We start from the raw sequence: 12,945 nt of genomic DNA, 5'->3' as shown, positions 1-12,945 counted from the left end.
CGATTTTGACACTTACCTGTGTATATGTGAAGGCTTCCTTAATTCCCTACCTTACCCAAAGCAGTGTAGCAGGAGCTGTTTCCTTTTTTTGTGGACATAAATGTCCCACCTGTGCTTCTGGATCCCCTGTGCGGGTCATACATCATTTGTGCTTCCTCATTTGTGTTTCATACCCATGTATTTATTCCCGGGTATGGAGTGATAGTACTAATTGTATTATCATTTTGATTACATTTTACAATCCTCCATAGCATTTTCTAAGAATATTTGGCTGATTTAGACTTAAATTAAGGTAAGCGGGTTTTTCCAGGTTCAGTAAACACCGCTGAAATAAGTTAAATGATCCTGGGGGAAGAGGCCCAGATTTACAAAGACCTTTTGTGCATTTTTTTTTTTTTAAATCAACGATGTAACACGTTCTGCCCCAAACTCCGACGTGTTTTTATTAACCCGACGCACCCGGCAGACTGGAGTCTCAGTTTGCCCGTCCTTTGTGCTAGAGTCCGCCAGGTGCTCCTCTCACCTTGTTGCATGTGCGCTTCAGGGAGGCTCACGCGCGCACCTCCGGAGGATTATATCAGCAGGTGAGGATTATTACGTATTCTGCTGGATTTTCGCTGAGGTCACTATTTACGACGGCGAGTTCTCTGCCCCTGAAAAAGAGGCGCAAACCGATGGGGTTTTACTACACCCGAAATGAGGATTGTAGTGGTAAAGATAAGGGCTTAAAAATACTAAAAGGACAGCATTAGAAATTGGGCCTTCTTCATCGTATTACTGAAATGAAATCAAACGCAGAGTCACTGTAAAGCCAAAGAAAAATGTAAAAAAATGCATATTCATTTTACGGATACAGCATTTTTTCTTTATCATCACAGGAAGGAGTTGGTCTGTTACATAAGCAGCATCTTGTGCACTAATCTTTCATTGGATTCAATTCCATTCCATTCAATTCATGGAAATGCCCCTTTGTTTCAAGAGGAGGCCTCAAAATACATTTTACAGGAAGAAAGAAAATCTGGACTTTAAAATTGAATTATTTAAAAAAAATTAAACATACACTATTGAGCACACACCAAGAGATGACAATGAGCACAGTATTGACACCGGTTTAGAGCTTTAGTGAAAGTTGGTTGAAAATATTCAACCTGTGATCTGAGAAAAGAGGCGACAAAGTATGTACAGAAAATACACAGGTCCTGAAGGGTAGCCAGGCTTCCGCAGTCTTCTGACGCGTCAAAGGCTGATGTTAACATATGTGAAAATCAGCACACGCGTGTAAACTGAAAAAGGGGGGGGGGGGGGGGCGTTGTTTTCTTGCCAGTGGGTTCATTTTCTGCCAATAGCCAATCTTTCGTGCAATTTACTCAAATTTTCACCGGCCTGCGCTCTTCCCTTCGAGGCTCCTCCACAGTGCCTCCCGCTTGGGGCGGGCTGGCAGTGGGAGGATAAACGAGTGGGGTGCTGACGTTCAGCTGTTTCCTCCTCTTCCTCCTGGTTCTGGTGCGGCTCTCCTCTCCTGTCAGTGGGTAAGCACTTTGCCGGGTGACAGCACCCATCCTTCACTGGGCTCCGCCATATGCCGCGCCGATGTCAGAGGAGACGACTGCAGATGCTCCAGCTGCACCCTCCGTGCACAATGAGCAACGCGCGTACATGCACACGGACACGCAACCAGCGATCTGAGCAGGATAAAGGGGCTGGGGGGAGAGGCTGCATGTAGAGTTTTGGGGTAAAAAGGAAAAGCAAAGCATGAAAATTTGTTATTGCCTAATCAGAACAGGGAGCAAAAAATTAACCGGGTAGCCTATGACTATTTGGATCATTTGGAAAAGGGATTTTGGACCTGGTCAAACAATAAAAATAAGGATTTAGACAAAGGAAGACAAGGAGTTTCTTTTCGTGCAAGTTTTTTTTTTTTTTATCAGGATAGCTTGTTGTCACCAAGTACCACAATAGCATCTTTTAATTGATACCGCCTTTGCTGCCCTAGCACCACATCAACAGATCTTTCGTATCCCTCCAGAAGCTCTTGGCTTCTCTCACAGTACAGACAGTAGAAATTAAACAAACATGCAACTTTGGCCAGCTTATTCATTTTACTTGTGTGTCCTTCTTTCCAAATATTTCCTTCAAGCAGGGCCTCAGAGTCTAGAAACTATCACTTTAACGCCTTCGATCCTCCAGCAGAGAAAACAAAAGTACTCGAAAAGACACCCAAATAGCTGGTGCTTACAGACGACACGCCGTAGCTCATGCTCACTGCCAGCGGAGAAACTAAGCGTGTGTGTGTGTGTGTGTGTGTGTGTGTGTGGGTGAAAGCCTGTGTCTGCCTGTATATGTGTTAAGGACAGGCTTGGCTGTAAATCTGGGCCCCGACGCTCCTCGCTCAGCAGCTCGACTTCAAACCATGCATGAAATACGCCTCTGTGTGTGCAGATACACCTTAATGCCTCTGTGTCAACGGCAGGCTTCTCTCTGGGAGTCACCCGTTTAAGTTTCTGTCTCAAAAGAAAATACCGTGGCACAACAAGTTGCTTGAGGAAAATTGACGTTTTATGTTTGTTGTACAAAGCGTGTCACACTTTGTCCTTCAGAGAAAAGACCAAGCGGCGACTTGTAAGAACGGCGACTGTAAAATTGTCTTTTTGGATGAATAAGTTCCTTGAAAAACCATTATTACCACTTGTAGCATGATATTAAAAGGGGTTCTAGCTATTCTCTTTTGAGGGCGAAGTGCAGTGTTTATTTTTGACTTTTATTTAATAGTGGTGGGCTTCGGGGCTCTGTTTGCTTGATGGTGGTCACCGTTTGCAGCCGCCACAGGGCGGTTAACCCCGAATCCTGTTTCAGAGTCCATCAAATATCTTGTCACTGCTCTGAGGGTTTTTGATTTTTTTTGGGTGGGGGGGTTGGGGGAAATAGCATCATAAAGTGGGTGGAGTGGACAAATAAGAAAGGAAAATGGAAAAGGCTGGGATGTTGACTCTGGCCGGCTGGAGAGCGAGTCGTGCATGATAACAAGCAGGCGATGGGATTTGCGCTCACAGCCTTCCACCCTCGATTCAGGTTGAGTTGCAATCAAATTCCCACTTAACAACGGATGATGTTGCACACTGCTGCGCTCCTTCTGTAAAGGAAAGTAAATTGTGTTTTTAATGCATTAGTATTGTTCCTCCCAAGCTGCAACAATATGGTGTTTTAATTGAAACAAAAGTGCAGGTACAAAACAGTTAATGCTGTGAAAGGCAACATGATTCGCGTGAATCCAACGCTCAGAGCGTTGAGTTTAAACTAATAGCAAATACAAGTACTCTTGCTGCAAGTTTGCAGTTAATAAAATGCTCTTTCATGGGACTGACAGAACCGATTTAAAAAAGAGTATTCATTTCAACCATATTTCGGAAGCATCAGCGGCTAACAAAGATGAAGGTAATGTTAAATTAGTTAGTTAATAAGTAGTCAGTGGGCTGCAGCAGGTGCACAATGGAATTAAATTGCGTTTTGCTAATTTTGGTATCCATTTATTATTAAAATAAAGGCTGCAATTACATAATTTGGTTTTCGCTCTAATTATAAGCAATTAAATAGCTTGAACCATTCTGGATATAGCTGTTCGCTCGTTATTGGGCCTCGTCTCTGCCAGCAAAATTGTTTAGAATGTGGCCCTCATCCTGTCAGTTTGTATTTGTTTATTGTGTGGAAGTAATGCTCAAAATCTATTATTTTCCACAGGTCTGCAGAAAGATTGGTCATCTGTCAAAATACACATAACTTCTACATGGATTCTAGAAATATCCTAACACATTGTGCCCCAATTAAACCAGAACTCATTTCAATGTTAGTAAAACAAACGGTTTTTGAATCCCGTATAGCAATAAAATTGTACCCTCTCTGATCTAATGTTGCAGTAGAATTCTTTAAATGTGTCTAAAATTGAACGCCATGTGTTCGATTTGGAGGAAACTGACATGTGGGACTGGTAAATCTTGACAATTGCATGGAGATACACACCCACACTGAGTGCCATACAGTTACCCATTGAGTCAGCAGCAGTTTGACTCTAATACGACGGAAGCAACAAGTGTAAATTAATGAATTATTACTTTATTTGATTTTTTTTTTTTTCTTTCTCCAAACTATTTCGCGCATGGCTAAACACTGTAAATCCATAAACAAACACATAAACAGGCAGCAAAAGATTGATGCTTTATGAATAAATCATCTGGGTACAGAAACTCAATTTTAACTCTGCGTTGCCTGGAGGGTTAAGAGGGAGCTCAAGACAGATCCATCTTGATGTCTGAGGAACTAACTGGAAGGCGAACGCTTTAACGAGTACTTATCCTGGGAACATAATTACCCAAACAAATGATTGTGGTGATATGGCGGCAATGATTCTTCATTACTGTAATTTTTTTTTGTTTACCCACAGTTTTACGCAGATTGTATTTCTGTCATCATCATCATCATCATTGTCATGATTAACACAGCTGGGGAATAAATAAAAGTTTGCTGGTCGGTCAGTGCGATACTTTGCTGGGACTAACAGCCTCTCCCCCCCCCCCCCCCCCCCGGTAAAACAAACCAACCTTTCACACACAAATAGATCAGTTCAATACATTTTCGATACATAAGTTGGTTTACTTCAACATCAACATCAGTGCAGTGGCTTTCCTCCTTCGTGAAAACACTGATTCATTTGTATCGTATGTAGCGTGTTCATATGCGTTTATATTCATGTGATACATGGCCTTAAATACGAGACCAAGTGGTCAGATTTTAATGGTCATTTTAATACCTCCCGGGCTGCGTGGAGTTTGTATGCAGTGCTGCATATGCGTGCTGGTAATAACGTGATTAGGGCTGTAGGCTACCGAATAATTTGAAGCGTTATCCTAACGTTGACGTTCAGATTATTATTATTAACAACTTACAGAAACTGCGCAATAGTCCCCTCTCGCTCTGTCTGTGTCTCTGTCCGTCTGTGGCGCTCCGTTCATGGCTCTGTATCGTCTCAGCCTAAATGTCTTGAACAAAGATGAATGCAAACATTCCCAAAGTTCATATGTTTCTTTTTCATGAGAAATGTGCTTAAATCCGTGATCTGACTGATCGAATCCCAACGTGAGCAAGAGCTAATCTCAAGGGGTACAGATTTGACATTTATTGATTCCTGGTTCCATCGAATGAGAAAATTCACATCGAAAACCAAAAGTAGCCAAGGCCTAAGATTTTGGTGGACCGTCAAACCATCAGATTTTGCCCTCTACACACACATTACTGACCCTGACCAATCATAAACATGTTTGACATTTGGAGGAAATCTTTCTTTATCATCAAGCCAAAACCTTTATAGTATATTACAGAAGTCTACTGACTACAATGATTGCCAAACTGTCACCTCGTGATGTCTTTCATTTTAACGAACGTGGTTAATTCATTGTCATTGTTCAACACTGGGTTGTGCGACATAATGCATTTATAGTCCCTCTTATGCTGCATAAGAAACAACAACATCTCTTGAGTCAAGAGGACGGCTTGCAGCGTGACGCAAGAAGCTGCTCTCTAATCAACAATCTCTCATTATACACGTGGAGTATATTTTGTTTTTCTCCAAATGCAAAATGTCTCTGCTCGTAGTTTTGTGGGTGTCTGAAGGATGAAGAGGACGGACGGGGTTTGATAATGACAGAAGTTGACAGCTGATAGCGTGAAGACTGTCAGGGCAGCGAGCGTGTCTAAATAACCAGGTGCTGCCGTTTAGTTTCCACCTAGTTAAACAGTGGACTAATTGGTCAGGTTAGCCAGTAATTAGACTAGCTCTGCCACGCTGCATCTGAGAAGCCTGCGTCTGCTCCGCCGCGCTAATTGGGCTATTTATACTGAAAGCCATCGACCAGGCTCGATGCCCTCCCTTCCAGTCGGCTTTTCAGCACTCAGTTCATCTTTTTTTTCGTGTGTACTCGGGACGCGGTGCCGTCCTCCTCCTCCTCCTCCTCCTCCTCCCTTCTATGAAGACATTTTTCATTTCAACTTGAGCTGACCGAGCTTCTGTCCTCTGCCCCTCTTTCTTATTTTTCTCCGTCTGTCTTGTCTCTGTCCACAGTGTTCAGAAGACCCTACCTGGCCCTCCGCGTTGCTAATCAGTGCTTTATGGAAGCCAGTGTGTGAGACAGGCCTGGTGGGAATGCGTGCGCGCGCGCGCGTGTGTGTGTGTGTGTGTGTGTGTGTGTTCAGGAGATGCATGTACGTCAGTCAGTCCGTCCTGCATCCCCCCGGAGAGGGATTAATGGAGCCAGCTGTGGAAAAAACAGACTGACACACACACACACACACACTCACACATATAGTGAATGCTCTAGTCTTCAGAAAAGTCACATTTTTTTCTCACTGTGTCCCCGTCATTTCCAAGTAAGAAATGAGCTGCTGGTTATAAGAGGGCATCTCTAGCTGTAGATTCCTCACATTGCGCCCCCCCCCCCCCCCACCTCCCCCTCTTCTTCTTCTTTGGATCTGCATCTGTATTGCCTATGCATTTTATTCCCCCTGCATCTTCTCCCGGCCCCACTCTCTCTCCTCCCTTTTCATACCCCTCTTTTTCTGTTTTATTATCGTTTCTGTCTGTCTTTCTGTCCCCTTCAGGCTAACTCTAAAACCTCCATCAGGAGCAAACAAGGCTCCTTGACATTCAATTTCCTGCTTGCCACGTACTTGTCTATTGTATGTGCTTCTCCTCCTTTTCTAGGACTCCTTTTGTGTGGGTTGAATAGGTGGATGGATGTGCTATTGGGGGAATAGTTGGGTGGATGGGGATGGATGAGGAGGGATGTTTTTTGTGGGGTTTTGGTCTCCCTGAAGCTTTAGTACTAAGGGTCACTTTGTTGGGAATTTTGTCCAGAAGCCGTCAGCAATTAAAATGGAGAATAAAAATCACCCTAAATATCTTTTTATTGAGTTTTATTACATCAGTGATGTTGATGTAGAATTAATAGATAAGAAATTACAGAATTCAGAATTGTATATCTATTGCTGTAGCGTGCTAGATAGCGTAAAAAATCTAAATTCTAATAACGTGCGTACACAATTAAATTAGGATATCTTTGTTATTAATGTCAATCTCAAATATGTTTGGAATGGTCAAGAAAGAAAATACAACAGATGTAAAACAACACCTAATTATCTTATATGTATTCTACTATGCTTTATAACGCTTTTGAATAACCACAATTACTCAGCTACAGAGGGGGACTATTTCATTTAAAGAAAACTGTACCCACAGAAAAAAAGGTTTTTGATTAAGGCCTTGAAATATTTAAACTTAATCTCAACATTTTGAGGAAGATTTTTTTTTTAATATGTCAAATATTTCCTCAGTAACTTACTCACTGCACTTCATTTCTACTGGCTGTCAGACTCAACAATGGATCTCCTGTCTGTTTAGCTCAAACATTTGGATGGTTTCCAAGGTCAACAAAGCTGAAATTAAATGACCTTGTAATTTGTGTGTCTGTGTGTGTGTGTGTGTAAGAGAGAAGGTGTGTTTCTGCTCATGAGCCATGTGCGTTTGCAGAAAGTCCTGTTGAGAGATGGATGAGTGTGGTTGACATTGTCTGGAACAGGTGGTGATGTCAGCAGGGAAGACAACTCTCATGCACAGATACAGATACTCACTCCAACACACACACACACACACACACACACACAATCTCACACGGCCAATTTGACTACAATACCGATTTTCTGGCTTGTTTGAGAGCGTAGCCGATATGATTGGATAAAGGAGGAAGAATAGGTTGTCTCTGAATAGCCTCCATATTGAGTGTCTGATGTATTGATTACGGAGGCTGCGGGCTAACATTAATCATTCACAGCATGTTGGGCTGTCGCGATATCAAGTTTGTGCGATGATTGCACCAACATTTTTTGCGATATGCGATATTATTGCAATTTTCAGACCATTTTATGCCACTGATAACCTAATGACAATATAACAGCATAGTAATAGAAGTACGCTCCTCAAGGAACAAAGCAGGAACGCAGGGCGGCAGTCTTGGACTTCGCCCTGCGTCCCCCCCCCTTGAACCTCAGTCGACGTACCAGCTCCTTCACCTTATAGGCTTTCGTCTCTCATTAGGCTTCAGACCAAAATGTTCCCAAACCGGAGCTGAAGGAGCTGCGTCTTTGTAAGTCCATTTGGACCAGTTAATCCTAGTTCTGTCCCAAAAAACAAGACTTCAGTAAATGGTGGGTCCACCAAAAATTATCGCACTCATTTTCCTATATTGTGCGATAAGTCAAAATATTGCATTATGTGACGGCCTAACAGCATGTTTGATTACCTGAACAATGTGTGCTTTCATTCGCCTCTGCATACACCATTTAGTGTATTAAGGGGTGAGTTAACCCTGATCATTTAAAACACGTGTGTGTGTGTGTGTGTGTGTGTGTGTGTGTGTGTGTGTCGATCACTCTTGGTATCAAGTGGGGGGGTCAGCGAAGCATTTAGCTGCCTGATGCCGGTCAAAAACAGTTAGTCATGAGCTCCGTGTGTATGTTCTCAGGTGAGTGTGGCACAGGACCGAGTGGACATCTCGGGCCCGACGGCCTCTCAGGACGCGGTGAAGGTTCCTGAGTGCGGGCTGACCGAGGAGTTTGGCGATCTGTGGGAAAACGCCACACTTCCCCCGACTGCTCGTTGTGGGTCGCTGAACAATTTAAGTATTGATCAATGGGGAAAAAAAATCAGCTCGAATGGGTAAATAATATATTTCTGTTTCCCATTCACTTGTATTGTATAAAAGTGTATTGATGCACTTGGTTTGCAGTTGTAGAATTTTTCAAAATGTATTTGAATACATATGTTATAATTTTGAGAATGTTCTCTTACTGCTTGACTACAAACGTCTCTGTTTTTGGGATCTTTCTCATAAACACATATTGATCAGCCAAATCAGAAGATCTGAAAAACATCTTTTTTTTAGGGCCAAGTGTGGTGTGACACAATCTTTTTCATTTAAGATTAAAACATGTTGAGTGAATTCTTCTTAATGAAAAAGTCATAGGTCTAATAAATAAAAAAATAAAAAAAACATCAACAACCATAAATGACAGCACACAACATAAGCATTATAAAAACATTAGGAAAAGCACAATTTGGGACGTCAATCAGGTGCAACTTACAAGTAATTGACTATATTGAATGGTTTTCAAGATGAACTAACTTTCAAACTAATATATGAGGGGAAGGAGATGTTTTGATCATCCTGGATTTCATTTGAGAGTTTTATATTCAGTGTGAATGCTGCGTCAGATGCTTTCCCACCCCGACCAGAATTCAATTTGAATAAATTATTTCAGTTTTTCCGCGAGGTTGGTTACATTTGAAGACCGTGATTACCCCGTCAAATTATCGGGCGTTGGCCCCTTAAGCACGTGACCCCGTGGAGGCCTCGATGGAGTCCGTGGTGACCACGCCCTGTTATGCACCGCGAGCCACTTGTTGCAGACTCCTGATGACAGACAGCGTCAGACTGTGAGTGGTTTGAGGGATCTGGTGAACTCTGTGTCTCTGTGGAGGAAGGCAGAGGCTGTTCATTATTGGATTTGTTGAAATGTGTGTGCAAGGAGCCATTTTAATTATGTGCTGCTGTGGTTTGGGGGTCTTCCTTCTCTCTTTCTCTCGCCCTCTCTTTCTCTGCTCTACTTGGTCCAGACGACGTCCCTCCTCCTCGTTATTCCCCCTCTCGGCCGTTCCCGTGACAACTCTCCCGTCCGTTAATCGCCGTGGAGACGGACAGTGAGGGATCAAACGGAGGGAGAGCAACTCAAATTGGCACCACATTGGCCATGTGATCTTTATTCCATTCTAGTTCTCCCTCAATGTCGCTTACATTACTTTCTTTCTTTCTTTCTTACCTTTTTTTTTCAATATTACTTTTTTTTTTACTTTGATGTCTCCTTTTTTCACGCTCTCTCTTGTGTCCTTCTCCTGCATCTCATCTTTCCTTTCTCCTGCCTCTGTCATTCTTTTTTTTTCACATCCCTTTATTTGTCTTCCCTCCTTTCAGTGTCTCTCTCTCGTCGCAAAAGCCACTCTCCCATTCCTGCCTATTGTTCTCGTTCTCTGACTTTTTCCCTCCTCTCCCTCCATTCACTTTCTATGACCCTCTCTCGCCCGCCCCTTCCCTTTGTTGCTGCAGTATGAGCTCACCAGCATTGAGCACCGCCCCACAGACTTCCTGTTGGTTCGTCCCCATAGTCCTACCTGCTAAGTTAAGTTTCTCCCATGCTGACATTCATTCTTGACAAAAAAGCTGGCCATGTGACAAAAGGATTGGACTTCATCTCACTGATATCACCTGACCGGCCTGACAAACTCCCCCCTGTGAACTGTCAAATGGAAAAATAATTTCTGATGGGAGATTCCTCATCTTTGGGGAATTTATTATTTTTTTTACACCCTTAAATTGTGTGACCAGCCTCCCTTAACTGTGAATAAACCCTGCAAATTACCATGGCAGAGGAAGCAGAAGATAAATATATATTTTTCAATCTTTATTCATGTCTATTTCACTGATCTTGTTGCAAACTCTGATACATAGTTGAATACATAATTAACCGTCCATTCAACTTTTCAGTGTCTACAACTTGGGTAAACCTTTACTGCAGCATGCTTCCGCTGACACGTGCTGAGAAATAATTTTAATGCAAGGCCTGTCACATACAGAACTGTCTCAGCATTCCGGATTCATTACAAATCAAATGAAATATTGCAAGCCTTTTATTCTTTTAATATTACTGAAAAAGTATACTAGTAGGGTATTCAACTAATCACTTGAATCGTGACCATATAACCACTTTGTCCCATAATTAACGTATTCATTCACTGGTATATTATTTGCGGGGTGTTAATGACCCCCTGTTTCTAAAAGAGTAATTAAAAGGGTTGCTAGCTCTGACGTTAATAACTCATTATTGAGAGTTTAAGATAATTTGCACTTAACTGACTTTGACACACAATTAAAAGGTGTTGAAATATTTCTTAAGTTTTAATCACTAGTTGATGAAGCATTCAGTTCATCGGTGAATAGCTATGCAAACGCGACGAGAACATAATCAGTACGTTAACCGATTCACATGTGATTTTTAACTTAATGCTTGAAGATTAAATGTTTTCAACCTTCATAGAGACACTTCCTCTCCGCTGTCAAACAACCAAAAGCTAATTGAGTCCGTGCCTGAGAGGTTCCTCCTCCATCCTTCGGCGAAACGAACCGCTTCCACTGACGATAAGAGAGAAAATCGACTGTGCCTGAAGCATAACTACAGAGACGAGATGCGGTGATTATTGTCAGCTTGTGGAATAATCATCCAGCGGTTATTTTGATGTAGCAGAAAGTGAGACTGATTTTTGTAATTCGTAGTGCTGCGCTTGGATCAGACAGTTGGCATGACCAGAGGAATAAACGTAGTAATAAACTCCTCCTCCTGCTGCGGTCGGGTGCGGAGTGGCAAGAGAGCCGCCACAAATGTGTTTTAAATCGACGGGTCAAGCATTTTGGGTCTCTAGGTTTGGTCAGTTCAACTTTGGATTTATTTTCATTTAAAAAGCGCTGCAAAACTGATAAAAGAAAATGTATAGAAATTAAATCTGGATTATAAAAATACTACTTGCATTGCAAACACTTTGTTCAAGGGTTTACTTTTTCTTTCAGGGATGTTGGCAGCATTTCTTTTTTCATTCACTCCCTTCATTTTCTGCAAAGTGAACTTTCCCTCCCTCAAGAGGATTTGTAGACCGTGGTGAACGGTGTTCTCTCACATCAAGGGACGGAAAACATTTTGCATTTGCATGTACACAGGAGCTGGGTGAAAACCAAGTGAAACGTATCCACTCCTTTTGAAAAATGTTTTCACGTTTGTTTGTTTTTTCAGCAAAATAATCCCTCAGCGGTCCTCTCTGCTCCGATGGAATGGTGCACGTGGAGTGGCGGCAGGCGGCCGTATCAAAACTTGAAGCCGAAAGCGTAACGTACAAGCAAGCTCCAGTCAAGTCAGTCTCGGGGCATTAAAGTGGCTAAACACGACTCGGAGGCCGTCATGAGGCTGTCACCACGACGGAGCTGCAGTCAACTTCTTCCACGTGACGCTTCTCCCGCTGTCACTGCTGTCAATCACCCCCCCCCCCCCCCACTCTCGCTCTCCTCCGGCTCTGTGGCAGGCTGTTAATGCATATCAGAGACCTCGCCATGCATCAACATTACACATTACTCTCTCTCTCTCTCTCTCACTCTGTCTCTCACTCACTCTGCCGGTCTTTTGTTTCTCTGTCTGTCTCAGCCCGCTCGCAAGTGTTTAGGGCCGTGTTTGAGCACGAGATGGAGGAGAGCAAGAAGGTGAGTCGGGCGCTTGACTCTCTTGTTCCCTCTCCCTCAGCGTGGAGCCGAATGTCTTCCAATCCCCCGCTCTCTGTTACATCACAGCGGCGTCTCGCCGCCGGCTGCACGTGTCCCTCCATGCCTCGTTGACTGCGTGTCTATTGTCTGGTGTCTTTGAAGCCACCGTGTGTTGTATTTGTGCGTGATTGTAGCGTCTATGAATTGATTCTGAAGGGTAGTGTGTTGCTTTCATCCTCTCAAGGACCTCTGCGATGTAAATGAGGCAGTTGGAGGATAACGTCAGGGTGAATTTGTTGGGGAAAAGGTCAAAGCGAAAATGTTCAGATTCAATGCATTAGCTCCGTAAAGCTGGATATCTGTGGCTAATACGGGTATCAATATTCAAGAGATAAATAATCAACCATTATATTGTTCAATGTAAGTGCAGAATTCATTGTTAAACCTATTTATGAAATAACTGTGATGCAGATATAAGTAAAAAGTAACGAAAGAAAAGTAAGTAAATAAAGTAAGATATTTTGTCTGGATGTGTGCATCACTGATC

The 12,945-nt window shown here is 42.7% G+C and overlaps 1 protein-coding gene across 1 annotated transcript in view; it reads left to right on the top strand.

Moving 5' to 3' along the window:
• The window catches only part of spop (speckle type BTB/POZ protein), a 72,640-nt gene extending 60,110 nt beyond the window's left edge, over nt 1–12,530 (top strand). Inside the window, 3 exon segments of the mRNA XM_062566201.1 lie at nt 8,565–8,700; nt 12,343–12,398; nt 12,486–12,530. Of these exon segments, the coding sequence (XP_062422185.1) occupies nt 8,565–8,700; nt 12,343–12,398; nt 12,486–12,530 (237 nt within the window).
• Nucleotides 12,531–12,945: the final 415 nt, after the last annotated feature.

The sequence above is a fragment of the Pungitius pungitius genome, chromosome 12 (genome assembly GCF_949316345.1).
Source record: "Pungitius pungitius chromosome 12, fPunPun2.1, whole genome shotgun sequence".
NCBI lineage: Eukaryota > Metazoa > Chordata > Actinopteri > Perciformes > Gasterosteidae > Pungitius > Pungitius pungitius.
Note: the sequence above shows the minus strand (reverse complement) of the source record. Positions and strands in the feature narration are given on the sequence as shown.